Below are 26,824 nucleotides of genomic sequence, written 5' to 3'. Positions count from 1 at the left end.
CAAGCACATGCTTCAAAGTGAACTTGGTTTGCTATGACTCCAGCGGCCTGTCGATGTTTGAAGGCACCAGCAGCAGGTTTAGGTAGTCTGTCACACCATGTAAACATCCTATCACTACTAACATAAACCAGCCACCACTTCCCAGGTGCTGCTGATGGACTTTAAGAAGACCCTGCCTAAACACAGACCTAAATATCTGCGCTACATCAGTGGTTCTCAACTGGTTTCATTTAAGATCTGGAGGTCAGAACCGTTTATCATCCAACAGTAAGCAGAAAGGTCACTGAAGTCAAACAGTTTTGATAATATCACCATGAAATTGGTCAGCACCCAACCACAAATCTGATGTACCTTGTAGTACTCTGATGTACACATTTTATTTTGCTTTGCACACAGTTCAATTGTTTTTTGAAGATTATATCACCTCACACAACCTGACCATGTTGACGTCTGCCTAATTTGACTAGATTCCACATGAAATAAAATCACACCAAACTACTGTACAGTATGTATAGATAGATACTAGATAGTTTGGACGCATAGATTTTGATGTCAACCACAAAAGATCTGGGTGTTTTCTCCTCCTTTTTTATGTTTCTAGCAACAAACCAACAAAACAGACCTGCAGCTAATTTTTGGCTCATGATCCATCAGTTAAGAACTGAATGTTGCGGTCATATTTACCTTTGCTCTGAGACATTTTACGGGCATTCTCTAATGAGTTCCCCACTCAATGTTCAGACGTTAAATTAATGTTACAGAACATTGAAAGAATCTTGCCAAAACATTAGCCAAAGTTCTGGGAAAGTTCCCTGTAATGCCTGGTATGCACTGCACAATTTTTTGGCTGTCCCATATGGAGGATGTCCAACGTGAAACAGTCGTGGTGATTTCTTTGGTCATGGCTCATAAATTGTGGTACTTTACTGTGAGAGAGGCTCAAAGATGGCTGCTGTCATGGTCTTGCGACCAAAGATAGCCCGCGAAAATTTTCTGACAGTGTCAGAGCATCTCACAATGTGTTTGCTGCTACGACTTATGTCTACAGAATAGCCAATAAAAATTAAACATGAAACAACGTATTGATCAACGCAACATGATGCTAAAGTTTAAATACCATAGAGGCTAAAAAAGAAGGAACACTGGTATGCGGAAACCTATTGGAGGCCGTTTGAGACTAAACCAATTGAAACAATTGCAATACAAATATGTATATTTCAAAGTGTATCGCAAGACATATTGTTCTTGCGATACACTTTGAAAACTTGCGATACACATTGAAAACTTAAGATACACACTGAAAACTTGCGATGCACACTGAGAACTTGCATACATGTGAATCACTTGCACGTACATGTGAAACCCTCTGTGCATATATATGAAAGACATGCGGTTACATTGAAACTCATTGCATAAACTGTACTTCTTTTTCCAAATGAATTAAACTTCTGGTTGCAATGAAATGACTTCCGGACACACTAAAAATGTTTATTCTCTCTCACACGCGAGAATGTTTGAAAGTGCATTCTTTGTGCAGGTACAAGTGTCTCAAATGTATGCACAGGTGATTCACATGTATGCGCAAGTGATTCACATGTATGCACTAGTGTCTCACATGTATGTGCAAGTGTCTCACATGTAAGCGCAAGTGATTCACATGTATGTGCAAGTGTCTCACATGTATGCGCAAGTGATTCACATGTATGCGCAAGTGATTCAAATGTATGCGCAAGTGATTCACATGTATGCGCAAGTGATTCACATGTATGCGCAAGTGTCTCACATGTAAGCGCAAGTGATTCACATGTATGCGCAAGTGATTCAAATGTATGCGCAAGTGATTCACATGTAAGCGCAGGTGTCTCACATGTATGTGCAAGTGTCTCACATGTATGCGCAAGTGATTCACATGTATGCGCAAGTGATTCAAATGTATGCGCAAGTGATTCACATGTATGCGCAAGTGATTCACATGTATGCGCAAGTGTCTCACATGTAAGCGCAAGTGATTCACATGTATGTACAAGTGTCTCACATGTATGCGCAAGTGATTCACATGTATGCGCAAGTGTCTCACATGTAAGTGCAAGTGTCTCACATGTATGCACAAGTGTCTCACATGTATGCGCAAGTGATTCACATGTATGCACAAGTGTCTCACATGTATGCGCAAGTGTCTCACATGTATGCGCAAGTGTCTTACCTGTATGCGCAAGTGTCTCACATGTAAGCGCAAGTGTCTCACATGTAAGCGCAGGTGTCTCACCTGTATGCGCAAGTGTCTCACCTGTATGCGCAAGTTATTCACATGTATGTGCAAGTGATTCACATGTATGCGCAAGTGATTCACATGTATGCGCAAGTGTCTCACATGTAAGCGCAAGTGATTCACATGTATGTACAAGTGTCTAACATGTATGCACAAGTGATTCACATGTATGCACAAGTGATTCACATGTATGCGCAAGTGTCTCACATGTAAGCGCAAGTGTCTCACATGTATGCGCAAGTGATTCACATGTATGCACAAGTGTCTCATATGTATGCGCAAGTGTCTCACATGTATGCGCAAGTGTCTTACCTGTATGCGCAAGTTATTCACATGTTTGCGCAAGTTATTTACATGTATGTGTAAGTGTCTCACATGTAAGCGCAAGTGTCTCACATGTAAGCGCAGGTGTCTCACATGTATGCGCAAGTGATTCACATGTATGCACAAGTGTCTCACATGTATGCGCAAGTGTCTCACATGTATGCGCAAGTGTCTCACATGTATGCGCAAGTGTCTTACCTGTATGCGCAAGTTATTCACATGTTTGCGCAAGTTATTCACATGTATGTGTAAGTGTCTCACATGTAAGCGCAAGTGTCTCACATGTAAGCGCAGGTGTCTCACATGTATGCGCAAGTGTCTCACCTGTATGCGCAAGTTATTCACATGTATGCACAAGTTATTCACATGTATGCGCAAGTTTCTAACATGTAAGCGCAAGTGTCTCACATGTAAGTGCAAGCGTCTCACATGTATGCGCAAGTGTCTCACATGTAAGCACAAGCGTCTCACATGTAAGCGCAAGTGTCTCACATCTAAGCGCAAGTGTCTCACATGTATGCGCAAGTGTCTCAAATGTAAGCGCAAGTGTCTCACATGTATGCGCAAGTGTCTCAAATGTAAGCGCAAGTGTCTCACATGTATGCGCAAATTATTCACATGTATGCGCAAGTGTCTCACATGTAAGCGCAAGTGTCTCACATGTAAGCATAAGTGTCTAACATGTAAGCATGAGTGTCTCACATGTATGCTCAAGTGATTCACATGTATGCGCAAGTTTCAATGTGTATCGCAAGTTTTCAATGTATATTGAAAGTGTTTGAATGGGTTTTGTCTCAAACGCAAGATTTATCTTGACTTTTAACTTAACTTGAGTCACAGCCTACAATTCAATAGGTTTCATCATGAATATCACACAACAAATCGCAGTCTATAGAAGGCATTTGCTGGGAAACTTTTTTTTGCGTTAGGATTAGGATTCTGCATTAGGATTTTTTTTTTTTGGACTGCAGAAATCTAATATGAAATGTTTGGATGCTTTTCAGTTTTGTTAAAGCTGCTCCACTAATCAAGCATTTTGACACATTTTCAAACTTCATGTCCCGTCTCCATTACTGGTCTCACTCTGTTTCTGGTTTGACGAGGTATCCGTTAAAGGTGATGTAAATGTCCACATCATCGCTGTAGATGGCGTTCTCGCGCTCACGTTTGTAGAGACGCACCCAGACATTGTCGCCTGCCTGCAGAGGTAGCATGAGGCTCTGGCTCTGCATGATGGAGCGGTCGCTGGGCTGAGCGTAGACGATGGCCTTCTCGCTGTTATTCTGCATGATGTGCAGGTACGTCTCCTTGAAGTTCCACGTGTGGATGTTCACATTGAAGAAGTAGATTCCTGGGATTTGGCAACGGTATTTCCCGGCAAACATGTCAAAGTGTTCGGGGGAGTTCACAAAGATAGTGTCAAAGATCAGGGCCTGGTAGTTGTCAATGCTGTGAAGGGACTTCCGTCGGCCCACTGAGAAAGCAGAATGCTGGGACTTGCAGGCGTCTCCTGGAGCTCCGGCTTGTCCCTTATCTCCTTTGGGGCCTCCAGACCCCCGTGGTCCTGGTGAACCCTCAATCCCAGACTTCCCAGGTGTCCCTCTTTCTCCACGGTCACCTTTGTCACCTTGAAAACAGACCACAAGATGTGAGATTAAATGAAAAAGCACTAAGAGCAATAATAAACAGATTTTCAGGTGATTATAAAGAGTTCTGCAATGTGGCTAACTCGAGCCCTATAAAGCCTAATGTATCACTGATACACAAGCTCCTAAGGCCTCTAAATGATCAACATTATTAAGTTTGCTGGAAATTGCCTTCTGTCAAAAAATCATTTAGTGTAATTGTAAAATTACAATTGTAATTGTTTCATTTCTGTTTCAGTTGTTTTTTGTTTATAACCAAATCTTACTATGTGTTTCCAGATCCCTACTATCATTACCACTCGTAAACCATGCAACACACAATGTAGACAGTGCAATCTTAACAACCTGCATACTTTACCTATGTCTGCTAATACACTACTTTCTTTTCCTATTGGTCTCTGGAATTGCCAGTCTGCTGTAACCAAAACTGATTTCATTACTTCTATTATTAGCCATTCAAAGCTTAATCTCATGGCCCTAACAGAGACCTGGATCAAACCAGAGGACACTGCTACACCTGCAGCACTCCAATAATTTCTCATTTTCCCACTCTCCCCGTTTGACTGGAAGAGGTGGAGGTACTGGTCTGCTCATCTCTAATGATTGGAAATTTAATCCTTTACCATCTTTGGGTATCAACAGCTCCTTTGAATCTCATTCAGTTACTGTTACCTACCCTTTTAAAATAAATTTTTTAGTTGTCTATCGACCCCCAGAACCACTGGGTAACTTTTTGGATGAATTAGATGTGTTGCTCTCAACCTTTTCTGTGGATGGTACTCCCCTAGTTATGCTTGGAGATTTCAAAATTCATCTAGATAAACCTCTGTTTGCCGATTTCCACACTCTGCTTGCCTCTTTTGATCTCAACCGAGTGTCAACTACTGCTACTCACAAATCAGGCAACCAGCTGGACCTTATTTATACACGACACTGCTCTACTGATCATGTTCTGGTTACTCCACTGCACACGTCGGATCACTTCCTCCTCACTCTTAACCTCAACATGGTCCCTGACACATCACTTACCCCTCCACATGTCATCTTTCGACGTAACCTACGCACACTTTCACCCTCCCGGCTATCTGCAATGGTTTCATCTTCACTTCCTTCCCCTAAACTGTTTGCATCTTTGGATGCTAACAGTGCTACTGATACTTTCTGCTCCACTCTTACATCTTGTTTAGACACTGTTTGCCCCTTATCTTCAAGGCCAGCCCGTAACACCCCTTCTGCCCCTTGGTTATCTGATGTTCTACGCGAACACCGTTCTAAGCTTAGAGCTTCTGAAAGGGTGTGGCGCAAGTCCAAAAATACTACTGATCTTATTGTGTATCAGTCACTCCTATCTTCTTTCTCTGCTAATGTCTCCACTGCTAAAAGGACATACTACCATAACAAAATTAACAATTCATCTAACTCTTGCATGCTTTTTAAAACATTTTCCTCACTTCTTTGTCCTCCTCCTCCTCCTCCTGCTTCATCTCTAGTAGCTGACGACTTTGCAACGTTTTTTATTAATAAAATTAAACTCATTAGTGCACAATTTTCCACACCACAATCAGTCAAGCTCATATCACCAGCAAACTTACACTCATTTACATCCTTCTCTTCACTCTCTGAGGCAGAAGTGTCAAAACTCTTCCTTTCTAATCACCCTACAACTTGCCCGCTTGATCCAATTCCATCTCATCTCCTTCAAGTCATTTCTCCTGAAGTTGTACCTGCACTCACTCACATCATCAACACATCCCTCCACACTGGTGTTTTTCCCTCATCATTCAGACAGGCACGTATAACTCCACTACTTAAGAAACCCAACCTCAACCCATCTCTTTTAGAGAACTACAGACCAGTTTCCCTTCTTCCTTTTTGCAAAAACACTTAAATGAGCTGTGTTCAAACAAGTCTCTACATTTCTCACACACAACAATCTCCTTGACAGCAACCAATCTGGCTTCAGAAGTGGACATTCAACTGAGACGGCCTTGCTCTCAGTTGTTGAAGCTCTAAGACTGGCAAGAGCAGAATCCAAATCTTCAGTACTTATCCTGCTTGATCCGTCCGCTGCTTTTGACACGGTTAACCACCAGATCCTCCTATCAACGCTACTGGCGAAAGGCATCTCAGGAACAACACTTCAATGGTTTGAGTCTTACCTATCAGATAGGTCCTTCAAAGTATCTTGGAGAGGTGAGGTGTCCAAGTCTCAGCATCTAACTACTGGGGTGCCTCAGGGCTCAGTTCTTGGACCACTTCTCTTCTCTGTCTACATGGCATCATTAGGTTCTGTCATTCAGAAACATGGCTTTTCATACCACTGCTATGCTGATGACACTCAACTCTACCTCTCATTCCATCTTGATGATCCGACGGTAGCTATTCGCATCTCAGCTTGTCTAACTGACATTTCTTCCTGGATGATGGACCATCATCTTCAACTCAACCTTGCCAAGACAGAACTGCAGGTGATTCCAGCAAACCCATCGTTCCATCACAATTTCACCATCAAGTTAGGCACATCAACCATAACTCCTTCAAAAACAGCTAGAAGCCTTGGAGTTATGTTTGATGATCAGCTGACTTTCTCAGACCACATTGCTAAAATTGTCAGATCCTGCAGATTTGCTTTATTCAACATCAAGAAGATCAAGCCCTTTCTTTCGGAACATGCTGCACAACTCCTTGTTCTAGCTCTTGTTCTGTCCAGGCTGGACTATTGCAATGCACTCTTGGCAGGTCTTCCAGCCAATTCTATCAAACCATTACAATTAATTCAGAACGCGGCAGCAAGATTAATTTTTAATGAGCCAAAAAGAATACATGTCACACTTCTGTTTATCAATTTGCACTGGCTTCCAATAGCTGCTCGCATAAAATTCAAGGCATTGATGTTTGCCTACAAAACTACCACTGGCTCTGCACCCATTTACCTAAATTCATTACTTCAGACTTATGTGCCCTCTAGAAGCTTGCGTTCTGCAAGTGAACGTCGTTTGATTGTGCCATCCCAAAGAAGCACAAAGTCACTTTTAAGGACTTTTAAATTAAATGTTCCCTCCTGGTAGAATGACCTCCCCAACTCAATCCGAGCTGCTGAGTCCTTAGCCATCTTCAAGAATCGGCTTAAAACACATCTCTTCCATCTTTATTTGACCGTCTAACTTTAACACTCACTATTCTAATTCTATTCTTTAAAAAATCGAACTACCTTTCTAATCTTTTTGTATTCTATTTTCTTTTAATTTATTATGCAATTGTATATGTATGTGTGTGTGTATGTGTAAAGACCTCTAACTAGCTTGCTCTATTCTTTTATTTTTTTTATTCTATCTGTTTTTCTTTTTATTTATTATATTAGTTAAAATCCCATGCTACGTGTACTGTGTTAACCTAACTGAGACTTGTTATAGCACTTATATATCATTGCTCTTTTTGTTGTTTTGATTGCTTCCACTGTCTTCATCTGTAAGTCGCTTTGGATAAAAGCGTCTGCTAAATGAATAAATGTAAATGTAAATGTAAATGTAAAAACGTCACACTTTAGATTGTGGTACACAGTTTTTAAATATATTTTTTAATGTAAATATGAGTAAATGTAACCCTAAAATCAACCTTTATTTATTTAGTAATGTTTCAAGATGAACACTCACTGGACTGAAGCAATGTACAGGTCCTTCTAAAAAAATTAGCATATTGTGATAAAAGTTCATAATTTTTCACAATGTAATGATAAAAATTTAACTTTCATATATTTTAGATTCATTGCACACCAACTGAAATATTTCAGGTCTTTTATTGTTTAAATACTGATGATTTTGGCATACAGCTCATGAAAACCCAAAATTCCTATCTCAAAAAATTAGCATATCATGAAAAGTTTCTCTAAACGAGCTATTAACCTAATCATCTGAATCAACTAATTAACTCTAAACACCTGCAAAATATTCCTGAGGCTTTTAAAAACTCCCAGCCTGGTTCACTACTCAAAACCGCAATCATGGGTAAGACTGCCGACCTGACTGCTGTCCAGAAGGCCATCATTGACTCCATCAAGCGAGAGGGTAAGACACAGAAAGAAATTTCTGAACGAATAGGCTGTTCCCAGAGTGCTGTATCAAGGCACCTCAGTGGAAAGTCTGTGGGAAGGAAAAAGTGTGGCAAAAAACGCTGCACAATGAGAAGAGGTGACCGGACCCTGAGGAAGATTGTGGAGAAGGACCGATTCCAGACCTTGGGGGACCTGTGGAAGCAGTGGACTGAGTCTGGAGTAGAAACATCCAGAGCCACCGTGCACAGGCGTGTGCAGGAAATGGGCTACAGAGAAGCAGCACTGGACTGTTGCTCGGTGGTCCAAAGTACTTTTTTCAAATGAAAGCAAATTTTGGATGTCATTCGGAAATCAAGGTGCCAGAGTCTGGAGGAAGACTGGGGAGAAGGAAATGCCAAAATGCCTGAAGTCCAGTGTCAAGTACCCACAGTCAGTGATGGTCTGGGGTGCCATGTCAGCTGCTGGTGTTGGTCCACTGTGTTTTATCAAGGGCAGGGTCAATGCAGCTAGCTATCAGGAGATTTTGGAGCACTTCATGCTTCCATCTGCTGAAAAGCTTTATGAGATGAAGATTTCGTTTTTCAGCACGACCTGTCACCTGCTCACAGTGCCAAAACCACTGGTAAATGGTTTACTGACCATGGTATTACTGTGCTTGATTGGCCTGCCAACTCTCCTGACCTGAACCCCATAGAGAATCTGTGGGATATTGTGAAGAGAAAGTTTTGAGACGCAAGACCCAACACTCTGGATGAGCTTAAGGCCGCTATCGAAGCATCCTGGGCCTCCATAACACCTCAGCAGTGCCACAGGCTGATTGCCTCCATGCCACGCCGCATTGAAGCAGTCATTTCTGCAAAAGGATTCCCGACCAAGTATTGAGTGCATTAAAAACTCTTTTCTTTTATTGGTCGGATGAAATATGCTAATTTTTTGAGATAGGAATTTTGGGTTTTCATGAGCTGTATGCCAAAATCATCAGTATTAAAACAATAAAAGACCTGAAATATTTCAGTTGGTGTGCAATGAATCTAAAATATATGAAAGTTAAATTTTTATCATTACATTATGGAAAATAATGAACTTTTATCACAATATGCTATTTTTTTTAGAAGGACCTGTACATTTAATTGACTGACAATAGATAATTTTTTAGAAAAATCATATTAAAATGTGATTATCAAATATGGTACATCAGGCTTTCCCCAATCATCATATTATTGCATTGCATTATATGCTTTCTCCCACATTAAAAACTACAGAGCTTTGATGATAAAACTGAGCATTTAGATATAATCCCAATAAGACACGTTATTGGGAGATATAAAGTGACAACAGATATTTATATGCATTTTATGTAAGAAGTGTAGTATACGGAAATAAATGTATTTGATTTATATAAAAGCTATCAGAATGCCATCTTTATGGCTGATAAAATATCAGATGCTGCACCAAACTGAATATTTCTGCTAAGTCAAATACAATTTGAGTATGAGCTGCATATTCTTCTGTACACTGTCTAAACAAAAGCTTGGTGTATGAAAGACTCATGCCTTTTCAGTATTGTAAATCCGAATTGAAAAAGCACAAGCACAAATTCTGGCATACAACAATTATTTCCCAGAACCTCAAATCACAGCTTCTAAAATGACAAAAGACATTCTCAGACACTTATCTCAGGTTCGTTTTTTTCCCTTTGTATTTTGTCATCATACAATTTTGGCACTAATTGGGACTTCAGCTCAAAGTTTCCAAAGACCTAATTTCCTGCAGGCTTCATTCCGGTATATGCAACAAACACATGCACATATGTGCATGCACAGACATGTTAAAACAACTCTCATGCGGTTCCAGCCACATCAGCACCTTTCCTGCCAGGTTTGTCACTTCCTGTCCACCAAGTATAGGCCTCTAGTTGAGCAGATATTTCTGAGCCAAGAGAGGTTAACTGAGGCTCACAGAAGGGAAGAGAGCAGCTGAAGACACATATTCACATCATTCAGCCCAGTGAATGCCTTATTTTCCATCTGAATTATATTTTGTGGTTCAGAACCAATTTCGCACAGCACTAGTGCCAGAGAAGCAATAGATTGGGAAACAGGGAAAACTAAAATCCAACAAGGATCATTGGGGTCAAAATTTGGCTACATTGATGTTCAGTATTCCCCTAAAGTTTGTGCTGAAGTTATTTGACTCTGAAACATCATGTACAGATACTATGGATGTTTTCAGTTGATTAAAAGAATAGTTCACCCAAACTGTCAATTTACTCACCCTGAGGCCATTTGTTTTTCCTTCATTGGAGCAGATTTGGAGAAATGTAGCATTTCATCACTTGCTCATCAATGGATCCTCTGCAGTTAATGGGTGCCGTCAGAATGAGAGTCCACGCAGCTGATAAAAACATTACAGTAATCCACATGACTCCACAATCCATAATAATGCTTCCTTCAGTGTATCATAATCCATCAAAATGTTTGTTCAGATATGTTTTGGACTGTTTTTGTTTGCAAACAGTAGGCTACTTGATCTGTGAGTATTTCTCTCCTGATTCAGGTGAGACTTTTTTCACTGGAGAGAGCAATATTTTGGATAGAGGACTGGAAGGAATGGTTCAAAGTTGTACATTTCTTATGCAGCTTTTCGTTTCACAAGACATTAATCGATGGACTGATGTTTTTAATCTGCTGTTTGGAATCTCATTCTGACGGCACCCATTCACTGCAGAGGAGCTGCTGGTGATCGAAGAAACAAGCTCATCTACATCTTGGATGGCCTGAAGAGTACATTTGTATTTTTTTTATACAATTTTCATTACTTGATTTTTCAGGGTTTGCTCCCAAAGAATGGAGATCGACAGAAGTAGCAGCTGTGCTCGTGTAACTTTTTAACTACACAACTTGTCTTTGTCATGTAAGCTGAAGTACTTCTTGAAGACTTTGGTGTACCTTTGAGAATGGTCATGTTGATGTATGTGCGGACCTCGGGCATCGCAGGCATGCGTTCTCTGAGGGTCGCAGCGTCCTCTGGTGCTGGGAGGTGCTCACAGCATCGACGGCAGGGCGGTGGAGGTACAGAGACAACCAGATGTAGAAACAGACAGGCAAGCAGGAGAGGCCCAAACATTGTGCAATCTGAGTTAAAAGAATATAATTGCTTTCATTTCATGTGCATTTCAGTCACTCCCTATAATAACTCTCCACACACTGTTATTCTTTCACTTATATGAGATTGTGGAAGCATCCGTTCATTTATTTTTGGGATCATTAAGGTAGACTAGATAGAGAATAGAAAGAGAAGGGCTTCTGGGTAATGCTAAGAGTGGAATGCAGCCTGACAAATGTAGGCCCCTTCAAGACCCAGATTAATGTTTCTGTTGGACCGAGTCCAACCTGCACATGATTACAGCTAAACTAACACCGTTCAGTCTGTCTGTCTCTCTGCTCGACAGAATCCAGCTCCTATCTTCCAGAGTTCATCTGATAAATCTCATGAAATATAACTTTAAAACACTTCCAAATATAGATCCACTGCTGAGGTTTAATCTTGATGTTTATTTCTCATGTCACAGATAAATGTACAGATACTATTAATAATCATAGGTTGATTCCTCCAAAAAGTGAAAACAATGAGGCTGCGTTTCATTTCTATGGATCATATCAGATTATTTAATTATTTGCAATTATTTAAATTAGTTTTTGCCATGCAGCAGGTTTGCCACAGTGGTCTATGATTATGGTATAATCTATTACAGATAAACTGTCCCAAACAGCATATAAAAGAAGAAAAGCTGGATGCTTTACATGTAGGGCAAGTTAACAAAAAAAAAGAAAAAAAAAAGCTGCAAGTAGACCTTAAATCATGACTTAAATCAGTGGATATAAAATACATCTGTATATAAAAGTGTCTGTATTACATCAGACTATAACAGGCTGCTGGGTCGGACATGTTGAGACCCATAAGAAAAGTGAAGCTTTTGATAATAGCATAAAAATTAATGTCTGAAGGGGTTAGTCGTAAAACTTTCAGTACTGGCAATTTCCACGGCAAAAGTGACAGACATAGACATGTTTTGAATCTAACAAAGATAACGATGAAATAAAGCACGACTCAAATTCACAACAAAAATCACATTCTAATCCACAACAACCAATTATTCATTAGTTGATACAAGTATGTGCCTCTGTACATCAACACGATTATTTTAATGGATTTGCCAGGTAGGCATCATAATAAAGAATGCAACTGCATGAATATGCATGCGTTTTTTTTAATTATTTATTTTTTTATTTATTTTTTTTAAACTAGGCTTTAAATGCAAGACAATTTTAGGACTTTTTGAAAATATTTGAAGACCCCGTTTCTAACTTTTCATTTTCAGTGTAACAAGATTTTAATAACCTGCAGCAACCCTGGAATCCTTTACTAAAACATGTTAAAACCAAATAACTGCATGAAGTCTGTCTTCCTTGTATTACTGTAGTGTAAAAGATGCAGTGCAGGCGTGTGGGATACATCGACAGCAGCGTGGCAGAGCAAGAACGCTTTGCACATGCTCTCTGTGTCAGAGGCTGTCCAGCTGCAAGCAAGATGTTAACAAGCTCACAAAAAAAACTGTTTTGAGCTACTTACTCGTAATGATCATCTTAATGAGGCTCCTATCTTGTTACAAAAAAGTGCCATTAAACTCATTTTACTTTATAAAAAGCTTAAATATATAAAGCACAATTTATCTGATCTTTCAGGTGTGTTGTAAGTGTGTGTGTGTTTGTGTGTGTGTGTGTGTGTGTGAGCAAAACTTACAGTACTTGTTGCGTTTGCAGCTGCAGTTGGGTCAGTGAGCTGAGAAGAGAAATAAAGAAAAAGAAGAGGAAAATTCTTTGGTCAGCTTATTTCTCCCTCCCTCTTTCTCTCTCCCTCCCTCCCTTTCTCTCTTGCTCATTCACCCTCAATGCCTTTCTTCCATCCCATTCCTGAATGTACACAATGAGCCTGCCAGCTCAGATGGACGTATTTGACTCGTCTTCTAAAATAAAACGACTGTCAAAACTGTTTAGAAGAAGGGAAACCTTTCTTAGTCCAAACAAGCTGTTTTCTGAAAGAGAACTCTATGTCTGTTTCTTTCGAAAGTCTACATTAGAACTGAGTGAACACCGTGAAAACCCACAATGTTTGTGAGCGTAAACATTTCTAAGCAGACACAAACAGAATCTCAGTATGTCCTGCTGCATGCATGTTAGCAGGATGCGGCTTGTTACATGAAAAAAACACAGATCTTTTCCATCTTCGGAGATCTCCCACAAAGGAATTTCAGGGAAAATGCCAGCACAATTTCACCATGCACATTTGTGGAAACATACACATGTTTCCAACACATATGGATCATTAAAAAACTTCAGTGTAATAAAACAAGGTCTTTTGAGGTTCTGGAAATATTAAATGCATCACACACATGTCTTTGAATTCACACACTCATCTGGTTTGCATTAGTATGTCTGGGTCACTGGTTGAATTCCTGTTCCTTATGCAATAGTAATCATCTCATTCTATTCACATGGAAAGAAAATTAAGGTTTGTCACTGACCTTTGATTGGCAAAAAGAAGAGTTTGTCCTCTGCTCAACTCCACCTCATTTTCCTCTCAACATTGTTGTCCAACGTTTTCCTCTGCAGCTTTGCACGGATAATTATTCTCCGTTAATGTCAGGAAAAACATTATTATGAAGCTTTAATCACTGGGTTTAGTAAGAACTTTCTGGAATGTTTAAATATTTATAGTTCACCCTCATCCAACGGACTTCCAATAGAATTAAAAAGTATGAAAAGTCATCGTGGTGTGATTTTTCTTCTTTTTGTTTCAACCCCTGGAACTGCAAACGAAAATTAGCCACCCTGTCTCAATTTACATTGATTTGATCTATTATTTTTGAGACCCTGTGGCCTCATATGAGGACATTATATTTTTGTGAATTTCTCTGAGTCTGTTCATGCCACAGTTTTAGATCTGGATGTCCTGTACAGAGCACATTCAGGGCTTTTCAGAGATACCAAATGATTGGATGTTTCACATGACCACTCCCTCTCCTTGGTCATCAAAATGTCTGAAATTAATTTAGTGACACTCTTATAGAAATATGATAATATTTCTATAATATATTGTAGTTATCATTTAAATCTGTCTAATTTTTAAATTCTGTGTCATAAATCAACATCTCAGAAATATGTTATGGGGTTTCAAATCAAAATATGACTTTCTGTTACTAAACAGGACATTGATTTCATACATGTCCTCAGATGAGGACACCGGGACTAAACGCATGCTTATGACGCATTTTTGGAGACATAACAAATGAATAGAGAAAGAAATTATATTTCAAAATTCTATGAAATATTATATATTATTATGAAAATCTTGACAATTATTACTCCCATTATTACACTTCTTTTTTCATTACATGTTGCCCCAAAAACACATTAATATGCAAATTAGATTTAGTTTATAGATACATTGTATATAATGAGAAAACCCATTAATTGTAATTTAACACACATTTTGCAGAAAGAAAAATAGTATATTGAATCATTATGTTATACCATAGTTGAGAATGATCTTTATACAAAGTTTGGTTAAAAAAAAAAAAAAAAAAAAATATTGTACATTAAAAATGTATTCGTGATTTAAAAAAAAATTTTTTGCCTATGCATTTCCATTCATGTCTTTTCCTTTTTTTTTAAAGACATTAAGTCCCGATGTCCTATACGGAGGACATAACATAACTTATGAATGAAATGCATGAATGCAGAGCACAAGGCTGCACTGGAAAATCCTGTGTGCGATGCATGACATGCAATTTGCATCTGTGCTTGCAAAGTGAACGAAACTGCTTTGCATCATTTCACATTATGATAGACCCACTGTCCTCACATGAGGACATATTTTTCTGCGAAAACTACTTTCTGTACAAAAACAAATTTTAGGTATTATACTTATTAGGTCCTACATATCCCAAATTGCAAGAACAATTCTAAAATGCACAACAGGCAATCTATAGGGTCTCAGGAGGTTAATGTGTATTGCCCCTGATTAAATAAATATATAAATAAAGAACTCACCCATTCCAATGTCTTTCAAAAATGTATTTCTTTCTTCTGTGGAACACAAAAAGAGATTATAGGCACAGTGTCCATGCTGCTATTTTCCACTGAATAAAGTATAATTACAAATGACGGTTGGCTACTTTATTTATTTATAATTTATTTTTGTGTTGTCAAAGTTGACTTTTCAGCATCATTACTCATAACTCCAGTCTTCAGTGTCAAATGATCCTCAGAAATCATTCTAATATGCTGATTTGCTGCTTAAGATATATTTCTTATTATCTTAATATATCTTTTAATCTTTTATTCTAACATTATAAATGTTAACTGTCACTTTTGATTAATTTAACGCATCATGGCTGAGAGTTCTTTCTTTTTAAAAATCCACAAACTTTTGAACAGCAGTGTAAGTATAAAAGGCGGGAAAACTGCTATATAGTATGATTCCATTGTTATCCTTTCAAATTCTTACAAGACGTCTGTTACCTCCCAGATATGTCTCGGTTTAATTCATCCCTCAGTCATGAGCTCTCTGCTGCCTTCTGGTGGGAAATATCAACAGTTAGAGCAGGTTTCCTTAAAAATAAGGTCAAATTCAGGCACATATAAAGTCAAACATCATGTTGATGCTCCCTCTCCTCCTTCTCTAGAAAAACGACTTTGGTATGGTTCACTGAGTATATTTTTCAGGCCACGCAGGGGAGATGAGCTACACAAGCCGCGCTCCACAGCGGTGAACGGAAACGGGCTGGCACTTATAAATGTCAGACCACATGCTACCTGCAATAACTCTCGTTCACACACACACACACACACACACACAAGATTTTTTGTGTAAACAACATGAAATTCACATCATCATATTTTGGGGAATTTATTCCATTCCACAAAATTCAAGAATACATAGGAAAATTAATTAATACAAAAAAGTAACAAACATAAAACAAGTATTATGTAATTGCAACAAGTACAAAATGAATTGCATTCTTTGATCAAATAAAAATGCCTATTTTACTAGCATAGAAAAAAGTGAACACAGATTAGTTTAATGCTAGAGCTTTCTAAAAGTTATGATCCAGAAATGTTCAAATTATGCAACTAAAGTCCTCACAGCAACTGTATGTATGTTTGTTTTTAGACCTTGAAATATCGGTTTTAAAATCATTTTCTGATGGTACACTGGCTTCTTATAAAGCAAAAGGCTTTTGTTTCATTTCCATGTTCTCCTGAAATGTTTGTTCTGGAAGCATGTAGGTTTGGTGAGCGGGTAAGAAATTCCCAAGAAATACACTAAACTGCATACAGTTGCTTTAAAACGTTCTGTTAGAAAACGTATAGATATGAGTATACATATATATATATATATTGTAATATCTCTAGGATTTTCCCCCCGAACAACCTCGAGGCTTGGGTATTGATGGATTTGCCGTGCAGTCAAAACAACTACTGTTCTAAACAAATAATTCACATTTGACAAAAAGAAGCAGCTTTTATACCATGTTCATAGCAGTCAGATGAACTTGAAATAGTCATTAATATAGCAGCTGAAAAATCAAGCAAATGCTTTGCGCTCGATTTGGAATACAGAAAGTGTTCAGATTGGAGACTTGAACAGGCTAAATCATTTTTGCCCAATTATATTTCACCAATGAAAATATGAAATGGAAGCAACATGAAAGGTTCCCCAGCAGTTAAAGTTAACATTCGCTAAATAAAACAACATTAAATCAATAAAGCAAGATGTGTTAAACACATATGCGTCAAACAAAAGCGTAACAATCACTTAACAGGAATGTTCTGGGTTCATATCAGCATCTGACACTCAGTTCAACTTGACCCTTTCCACACAAAAACATGTTATCTGAGCTGGAACTTACTTTATATCGTCCTTATTACAGTGGTACTGACATTCAAGATGTCTTTAAATCTAGCTTATCATGTTGCTGCACAAAGGAATCAAACAGTTTTTCATGAATATTAATCATCTTCAAAAGGTACACTACAATTGAAAAGTTTGGGGTCAGCACATTTTAATACTTTTATTCAGCAAGGACGCATTCAACTGATCAACAGTGACAGTAAAGACATTTATGTTACAAAGGATTTCTATTTCAAATAAACGTATTTTCAGTACAAAATCCTGGAAGATTAAGACGGTGTCCCACTAAAATATAAACAGTTTTCAACAGTGATAATAATAAAAATGCTTCTGAAGGATCATGTGACACTGAAGACTAATAGGAATAAATTACATTTTATGTACATACATGTGAATGCTAGAGGCTTCTCAAAAACATTTACTGACCCCAAACATTAGAACTGTACTCTATCTGTCTGTACAGAATAAGTTTCAAGTTCAAAAATAAGTTTTATTCTACCCTGGTCTCACTTATACACACAGACAGAGATGGACTAGGCCTCGGTTCAGATGGATTTGTTGCTGTATTTCTGCATCTCCTTCAGGGTCAGATATCCACTGCCGCTGGGCTCAATCATGGAGGAGGGTCTGATCCCAGCGCCCTCTGCAGACTCAGAGCTGGAAACGCAACTAGATGCTCTCACAGGTTCAGACCACGGTGTGACGACGGCCGCTGGAGTGAAACGCTCTGCTGGGCGAACTGCATCATGGGAACCCCGTGACAGCGATATAATGAAGGAAACCAGCGCATGTCCTTCAGCCGCACATCTCTCCGCGCCGCTGATGTCTTCATCTTCTTGCTCGTCCTCTTCAGGCATGTCGAACCCTGAGTCTGGGCTCATGGGCTGTTCCGTCTGGTAACTTGGGGATTGCAGACATTCGTATGAAGACCCAGGGGACGAGAGAGTGGAGCTTGTGCCTTCCTCGGGGTGGTAGGTGAAGTAGACGGGGCAGGTTTCGAGGTGAAGAGAGCCTGTGTTGGATTTGCTGTAGAAGTAGCCCATGTTAGAGATACCAGATGATGATCGACGACTAGTGCCGCTGTTGTCCAGTCCAGAGTCCATCTGATTGGAGCGAATGAGCGCGGCAGCAGACATCCGAGCATTTGGATCCGTCAAGGACACGTCCCAAAAGTCTGAGACCTCCACAGGTGAGATATCGTCACATGACTGAGGGGTAAGAAACGGCCCGACAGAATTCTGACAGCCCAGCCATTTCTGTGGACGAGTAAGAGGAAACGCACGCGGTCAGTGTGTGTGTGCTCTGTGGCTTGCTGAAAGAAGACACGAGTAGGCATTTGCAAGAATTGCAGGTTTCAGCCACATCTGTTAACATGGGTGTGTTTGAGAGTGTTTTATGGGTAGGGTTTTGCATAGGAAGAGCAACGTGTGAATCTGAGAGTGTTGTTATTATCATTAACATAAAAAAAAAATTGAGTACTGGCATCAAATTTAGTTCGAACAAGCACTTTGGAAACTAGCATAGCGCACATGCAACTCACCCGGAAGTTTCCACCATGAACCGTGTGAAGAGGCTGGAAGTATTTGGAGGGGTCTGGTACGTGTAGATTGTTCGGTTTAAATGATCTGCAAAGAAATGTGATGCACAAACAAACACAAATATCAGGTACAGACACCAACATAATGACACGGAAATACTGTAGGTAGAAACGCACACACACACCTACACACACATGCCCACACAGCACTTTCCACAAATAGAGTAAAAACTAGGGCTTGTAAGTCTTGAAAAAAAATGAGGTCAAATATTTGTTCTTCTCCAACGAAGGGTCAATAACAAGGCTTTGAGCTTTAGAAAATGTTGTTCATCCACCTCAGGAGGTCAAACTAAAATGTGTGCATTATGTTTTGCTCGTGTTCTCTGTAAGGGCTTTTGCAATACTGTTAAAAAACTTGTTTAAAAGTCAGACTTGTGTGATTTCAGTCATTTGTTGAAAAAAATAAATAATTATACAAAAAAATTATATATATCAGGAGGAGGAGCTAGAAAAACACAACAAGGATATGCTACGAAATAAAAGAAGGGCCATCAAGACATCAAGACATATCACATGTACATCTAATACTCACCGGCTGCTTTTCTTTGACTTATAGACGGCCAAACAAAAAACAGCAATAACAATCAATATGTGGAATCCAATGATCAGAACAACAGAATCATCAGTGACTGAAAAAAAAAAATGCGGGCATGAAATATAATATCATCTTAACTCACAGCCAAATATAAGAGGGCCGGTCAAGAAGCCCCACCTGAAGATTTCACTGGCAGCCCAATCTCAGACCTCCAGGACGCAGCAGGACTCCAGTCGCTCCATTCCCCCCGAAGATAACCCTGATTTAGGGGCTCTTCAGGCTTCACACGTACCCTGGCCTGGTACTCTTCTCCTACAGTCAGTTTATTAACGTCCAGCTGCACGTATCTTTCGTGAGAGACATTCACATATGCTGCCGTCTATAGCGCAGAAGCATGCAAAAATAGGCAATCATACACATAAACACAAAAAATACATTTAAAACGATGCCTATATTTGAGCAGGTTACTAAAGATTTAAATGCATGTAATTGTATGTCATTAAATAGTTAGTTAGTAAATAAAAAGTGCTCACTTACCTCCCATCTTGTATTTGCGGCTTTAAACTGCAGCTGAGATTCATAAGAGTTTAGGGATTTTGGAAAGTTATTGCCTGTACTCCAAGTTATGTTGTCCCCGCTTACAGTGGGCTTATCTGGTGGTTGTGTCTTAACTGTCATATAAAAACAAAAATAAAATACAAACCAACATGAGGAACCTTTACAATGAGCATGGTGCTAGCAACAGAAAAGACATGGGTTTCATTCATAGGCAATGCAGGGACTGATGTACACTTTGACTGTGATGTAAGTTACAAATGCTTAAATGTAAACTATACAAGTAGCATCCTTAAATTCATACATAGCAAGCAGCATACGGATAATGGGGGGTTTACAGTGACTGAAACCTCTAATAGTGGCTTAAACACACAAACACACACACACATAACTCAGAAAATGTATATATATATATATATATATATATATATAAAACACTGGATATGTGCAATACACACGTTTAATTCTACACAAGATATCATTTACATTTCAGTGGCGTAAAGTTAACGTTTGTCTGAGAGCGTGCCACACAGACGCTCGCAAAAGCAAGTCGCAGTCGCTGAGAAGCAAGTCCTGTTTCCATTAATCATAGATTTCACTAAGTTTGTCTCCTAAATGCTTTGTGTAAAAGGTATTAAAGTGCTTGTCTAATTGTGTCAAGGATTAAAAAGACCATTATCAATCCAATTACTGAAATTCACACGCTTTTCCAACACAGCTTTGCATATGATCTTTGATTCATTTTATTTGACTGCTACACTGTACGTGTGTGTGTGTTTCATTTTTACATTTACCTGGCATTTTAAATATATCTACAACCCACCGGTAGCAGAAATTCATCCACTTACTGTGTCTGGCAGGATGATAATGCAGTTCAAAAATGGCTGATCCATTACAGGTTACATTCAACCAGATTTTGTTCTTGAAAAAAAAGTTCTGTTAAAGAGAGGGGAATGTTGGAAAAGAATACATGTCAATCAGTGTTGATAATAATTCAACTTAAATCTCATCTATTTCTACTCACACGATGGTGAAAATTCAAAGAACAACTTCTCTTATGATGTCTTTGACTGCTCAGTGGCACCAGCTCACATGATCTACAAACACATTTCAATTCAATTCAGATTTGAGAGGGTTTGTTGAGAAATGTTAAAATGGTCTATTCTGAGACTTGAAACTGAAACCTCAAACCTTTTTGTATCACTTTTCCCCACAAGCTCACATTGCTGGCCGGAGAAATCTGTAGAGTTCCACCACACGCACGAAATGTTCGTCACGTAGTCATTCACACAGGTCAGACCTGCTGTTTATGGTTGAACCAAGAAGAGATAAGAAAACACGTGCTTTGAATTTCAATATTCATAACGCTAAAAACAAAGCTCCCTACAAAACAGATGAAGGTAAATACACCAAACTAACATTACTTGGTTCTCAGAACGTTCTGGAAATGTTAGTCTTTGGTTTCCAGAACGTTCCAAAAACAAACTTTTCTTTATCTTTGTTTAGAAAAATAATTATCTTTTTTCTAGGGTTTGCAGAACGTCCCGCTAAGAATAATTATTAGGGAACATTCCGTATAAATTATTTTAAAGTTATCTAAAAAAAATACTCCCTGCAACATTCTGGAAACATTATTTTATGGCTGTAAAAATATAATATCTAAACGGGAACCGTATGCTAATGTTAGGGGAACGTTCTGTGTTTGCCAGGTACCTCTTTGCGTGGACTGGCCAGTTCCATAAAATACGATGAAGATGAAGATGAAGAGAGGGGTGTGTCTGTAATCCTTCATCACTCCTTGGATCTTAAACACACATGTAAAACACACTTCTTTAAAAAAAGTTGACATTTAAAAAAATCTGCATTACAGAAAAGGTCTGGAATGACATGAGGTGAGGAAATGATGATAATTTTACTTTTTGAATAACTGAACACTCTAAAATATATCAACACAATATATTAATATTCCATCTATATGTGCAGCACATGCTACTGTAAGAATTTTAACTCTAAATTTGGCTTCTCTTCTGCATCTAGCAACCTTTGACATCCAAAGAACTTTTCCATTGCACAAAATGTTCTTCATAGTGAAAAAGGGTTCTTTAGAATATAAAATCGTATTAAATATCAAATTGGTTCTTCTATGGCATCACTGCGAAAAACAAAACAAAACACCTATTTTGGAACCTTTATTTATAAGAGTGTATGGGGTTAACACTTGGTCTCAATGCAGCACCACTGTGGTTACATTAATCTATCGCCTAAATATCTATTTCTATGGTTTCTATCATATTTTGTGAGGTAGTCAGATGATGTGATCGATGGTGTTCTGCTAATAACTCGAACTGTCGCTATGGAGACTATGACTAAGAACGAGACCGCAAATGTAGCTGGTCTTTACCTGTGGCTGAAAGTGACATATAGAAATGCACAAAATTAGACCATATTGCTCCTGGGAAGCAAGATTTAAGTTGGTCACACTGAAATGGGATGATTAAACAAATCAATGTAAATTAAGGCATTTAGAAGACACTTTTATCCAAAGCAACTTACAGTGCATTCAGGCTATACATTTTTAACTGTCATGTGTTCCCGGGGAATCGAACTGCCAACCTTGAGCTTAATAGCACAATGCTCTACCAGTTGAGCTAATCAAAGGATAAAATTATATCCGTTTTGTTATATGCAAGGCAAAATCGTGCGGCCAATTATTTAATTATATAGCACAACTTTCCTCACAAAGCTGCATGATTTTAAGTCCACATTAAAGCCTGTAAAACCCAAGAACAATAACTATGATGTGGACAATAATGTTCTGTTTACTGTATCGTGCGCGCTTCATTTAAGTCATCTGAAGCTCTGATTGGCTGTCAATATTATCGTTATTGTCAATGTTATACCTGAACAGGCCTTGCTCCGACGTTTAAAGGGATAGTTCACACAAAAAAACTAAATTAATTTTCCCACCATCAAGTTGTTCTAAACCATGTGTTTGTTTATTCTGTTGAACACAAACGAAAATATTTTGTAGAACATTGGTAACCAAACAGTTGATGATAGCCATTGACTTCCCTGGCATTGAAAAAAATATATTCAATTCAAGTTTATTTGTATAGCGCTTTTTACGATACATCATTGCAAAGCAACTTTACAGAAAGTTAAGTTTCTACAATATTTAGTAGTCGCTTATCAGTGGTAACTGTCAGTTTGTGTGTATATGACAGGAATTTTCAGAAAAATGAATACAAGACGTAGTCGACCAGATGATGAACACTGAAAAAAACCACATTAAAATACTTTTAATGTTAGTTTAAAGTAACTTCGGTCATTGTTTACTCACCCTCATATGGACGTCTGTTTTCAAGTTTCGCGCAACTCTGAAGTTGGAATATTTTCCTCGCAATTCTGAATTTACGTCTCACTATTCTGAGTTTATATCTCGAAATTCTAATTTTTTCTCAGAATTCTGAGTTTACATCTCTAATTATTGTATATATTTTTTTTTATAATTGTGACTTTTTATCGTAGAATTCAAAATTATTTTCTCAGAATTGTGAGATTATATCTCTGCCTTGCACCGAATCGCAAGTTTATGTCTTACTATTCTAACTTTTTTCACAGAATTCAGAGAAACAAAGTACGAAATGTGAGATAAAATGTTGCAATTAATTTTATTTTCTTACATTTTTATTCCCTGGCATAAAAAGGCTTCCATACCCTCATATTGTTGCAAACCTATACAAGTTACTTTCTTACTTTCGAAAGAAGATGCGTTGAAGAATATCTAGAACAAGGTTGAAATGTTGGTGCTATATTTCCCTATATTTAATAATTATGCAAATAGCCAGTCAGCCAAAAGAGCTTTAATTTTTAAAATCCAGACTTTCACTTTTGAATGGCATTGCTGTGGTTTTCTACCTGACAGGATGTTGCCCAAAAAATACGGTAAACTGCAGAGCATGCATATTGAATTCCATTGCAAAATTTTTGACATGAACTTTAGATGAGTTTTAGATCTACGTATATGATGCAGGCTACCTTTGTCTCTTTTGCTGAGTGGGCCATTGTCAGCAGCGCGCCCCTCTTTGTGAGTGGGTGGTCAAAGTTTACACAGGCAATTTCCACTAACACTACAAAATGACACCCACAGACAACAACAGAAACCCTAAGCTATAACCGTAAGGTGACTTCTTGTAAAGAGGCGTTTTGTGTATACCAACGGCCAAAGCGATGAGAGATATCAAACAATGACAGGACAGTCTACAGCAAACACTGACGGTGCGGTTTCACCTGAACACATTTAAAAGTGGCTGACAAGTAATTCCGATACAGTTTATTTGACACAGAGGTTTAAACCTCAACTCCTTATCTGAGTGATCGCTGCAAACATATGGTTCACACTCTTGGTTTCACTAAATGCTTCAGCATTTCCTAGCTTTTGGGTTATTCTAAAGAGCACCTAAAGATTAATACAAACCAACTTGTATATTGCAAGTACACCGTTATTTTTTAAATAAATCAATGCATTGTGATTATTTACCACTAATTTATTGTTGACAGAAATGATCTGGACCCCGAAGTCACTCTTAAAAATGTAGTTTGTTGTATTAATCAACATAAAAATCTGGCTAAAAACCTTTTTTCAGAACTACAATTCTATAGTCATTTTGCGATTTACTTTTATGCAGCAGGGTGATTTTTTTAGCAGATGTAGTGGATTTTCCTCGTGTTCCAGAATGAATTAGAACTACAAAATGTAACAATCCAACAGTATTTCTAATGATTTATAAACAAATTCCTTTTTGTGAAATGTTTTACATGAAATGAATGCTGCTTGTTTTGAAAAATAATGCAATGTCATGCATTTTTAACTGAGGCTTAAGGGTTCAAATATATTTTAGGGTCAGTGTACATGACATTACGTAATTTTTTATGTCAGATTAGATCAGATCCTATCAGATACAATACATCATTGCTCAACCAAGCAGTTATTTAATAGTGGTAGTATAAGACTTACCCTTCGACTTCAGCTGTCTGAGCAGGCACCATGGATGCTGAGGTCTGTCTGTGTACCTGACCCCCAGCCCCTTCAACCTCCTCCCTTCAACGCTCTCGCTCACTGCTCCTCCCCTTTTACCTCCATCTGTCAGGAGGATCTCTTTCTCTATCACTCTACTCCTTCCTTTCTGTTACTCATCCGATCTCTCTCTTTCTTGCTCTCTCTCTCTCTTTTGACAAATGCATATTCTTCCTCTCCACTCTTTGTATGACTGAGTAACCACAGAGTTACTCAGACAAGTCTACAAACCATGAAACGCTAAATCAAAAGGTCAGAGGGCCTGAAGAGAAAAAAGACTGTCTCAAAAATTCTCGGAAGGGTGTTCATCTTTATTCTTATTACTTATGTCTCATTTATTGTTATGTCTTAAGTACTTAAAGTATGTATAGTTTTGTGACAGTCTGAAGTTTGATTTTAGAGAAAGTATAGATTGCTAAAAGTTTTTAAAAAGGCCTGGAAAGACTGAATTTCATGGCTTCTGGTGAGAATATAAATATTAGCCCCCTGGGCCCCATGTTGGGCTCGACACACAGCGCCTGAGCGGTGCTCAGAGCACAAAAGTTTGATGAGGACCACATCCTGTTTCACACAAACTTTTATACCCACAGACTATACACACAAACATGCATACAAACAAACACATGCATAAGTGCATGCATGCAAGAATCCACATGCAGTGACAACTGGGCTCTGCTGAAGTGTAAGAATTTCCAAAATATAGAAAAAAAATGCATCTTGCATAAATCTGTACTTTTATCATCTTATATAAGTATACATCTGATTTAGCATAAAATATATATATATATATATATATATATATATATATATATATATATATATATATATATATATATATATATATATATGCATAAAATATATTATGTGAAACTCTGCAACACTTCAGCAAAACTTGTCAACACCAAAATTTGTCCAGTATTTGCATACCACAAACCAGTAATGTTTGTATGTTTTTATCAGGCATTTATACACACCACAGTTAAAGTGTGTAATTTCTGCATCACTAGAATCACCATACATAATTACAAAAAAACTAGACTTGATTTTTCATTTTGGACACTGGACACAATCAAATAGATTCCGTCCTAAACTCATAACAGGCAAAGGAGTCAGTATTGTTATGCTATGATGGTTGCGATGCTCAAACTAACAAAACAATGCTTTGATAGTGCCACAGAGCTAAAGTGTAAACCAGCACACTCATTTTGATAATTTGCAAAGAGATGTTTGGGTTTCTGCAAAAAAGAAAAAAAAAAAAGTGTGAGTTCTTATGCAATCCACCAATATATTTGTATAGAAATGTTTTGGACTGTCTTCAAACAGTGCTCGATCTGTGCGTATTTCTCTCCTGATTCAGATGACAAGACTTTTTCAATAGAAAGCAATATTTGTGTTTCAGCCGGAAGCAACATTTTTAAAGTTAAAACATCTTAATGATGTATTCATTTGTTAGAAACAAATAATTTCCCCCTTCATTGGAGACATGTGGATTATTGTGATGTTTTTATCAGCTGTTCGGACTCTCATTCTGACGGCACCCATTCACTGCAGAGCATCCCTTGGTAGCCAAGTGATGAAATGCTAAATTTCTCCAAATCTGCTCAAAATTTATCCAAAACAAAGAAGAAAAATAAACTCATCTACATCTTAGATGACCTGAGTGTGAGTAATAATTCATTTTTGACTATGCGAAATGTCACCAAAAAGCAAAATGTACACTAATGATTGCCCAACAATTCAGCCTCCCTCGCGAGCCCATAGCTCAAACCTTTTTGTTAACAGTCTGGAATCTGA

The 26,824-nt window shown here is 38.2% G+C and overlaps 2 protein-coding genes across 2 annotated transcripts; both read right to left on the bottom strand.

The window, feature by feature from the left end:
* Positions 1 to 2,183: 2,183 nt before the first annotated feature.
* On the bottom strand, positions 2,184 to 13,190 carry c1qtnf6a (C1q and TNF related 6a). The gene is made up of 3 exons (XM_026209013.1): positions 13,094 to 13,190; positions 11,239 to 11,424; positions 2,184 to 4,220 (listed from the first exon to the last, which is right to left on the bottom strand). Exons 2-3 carry the CDS (start codon positions 11,414 to 11,416, stop codon positions 3,673 to 3,675), a joined length of 726 nt encoding a protein of 241 aa, XP_026064798.1. The 5' UTR covers positions 11,417 to 11,424; positions 13,094 to 13,190; the 3' UTR covers positions 2,184 to 3,672.
* Positions 13,191 to 16,245: 3,055 nt separating this feature from the next.
* On the bottom strand, positions 16,246 to 25,134 carry il2rb (interleukin 2 receptor, beta). Its single transcript, XM_026209011.1, has 10 exons — positions 24,971 to 25,134; positions 21,667 to 21,757; positions 21,145 to 21,256; positions 20,978 to 21,050; positions 20,802 to 20,889; positions 19,936 to 20,069; positions 19,576 to 19,777; positions 19,396 to 19,492; positions 18,807 to 18,891; positions 16,246 to 18,522 (listed from the first exon to the last, which is right to left on the bottom strand). Exons 2-10 carry the CDS (start codon positions 21,743 to 21,745, stop codon positions 17,812 to 17,814), a joined length of 1,581 nt encoding a protein of 526 aa, XP_026064796.1. The 5' UTR covers positions 21,746 to 21,757; positions 24,971 to 25,134; the 3' UTR covers positions 16,246 to 17,811.
* Between the last annotated feature and the right edge of the window lie 1,690 nt (positions 25,135 to 26,824).

The sequence above is a fragment of the Carassius auratus genome, chromosome 3 (assembly GCF_003368295.1).
Source record: "Carassius auratus strain Wakin chromosome 3, ASM336829v1, whole genome shotgun sequence".
NCBI classification, from domain to species: domain Eukaryota; kingdom Metazoa; phylum Chordata; class Actinopteri; order Cypriniformes; family Cyprinidae; genus Carassius; species Carassius auratus.
This window is presented reverse-complemented; position numbering and strand designations above follow the sequence as displayed.

What these genes read in the sequence shown, in the direction of transcription:
- c1qtnf6a (XM_026209013.1), bottom strand. Translation starts at nt 11,416, where the DNA reads ATGTTTGGGCCTCTCCTGCTTGCCTGTCTGTTTCTACATCTGGTTGTC. An exon ending in CAACATGACCATTCTCAAAG is followed by an intron (nt 4,221 to 11,238) that starts GTACACCAAAGT and finishes TCTGTTTTCAAG; the next exon opens with GTGACAAAGGTGACCGTGGA.
- il2rb (XM_026209011.1), bottom strand. Translation starts at nt 21,745, where the DNA reads ATGAAGGATTACAGACACACCCCTCTCTTCATCTTCATCTTCATCGTA. An exon ending in CTTTGAATTTTCACCATCGT is followed by an intron (nt 20,890 to 20,977) that starts GTGAGTAGAAAT and finishes TCTCTTTAACAG; the next exon opens with AACTTTTTTTTCAAGAACAA. An exon ending in TTATCATCCTGCCAGACACA is followed by an intron (nt 20,070 to 20,801) that starts GTAAGTGGATGA and finishes TTTATATGACAG; the next exon opens with TTAAGACACAACCACCAGAT.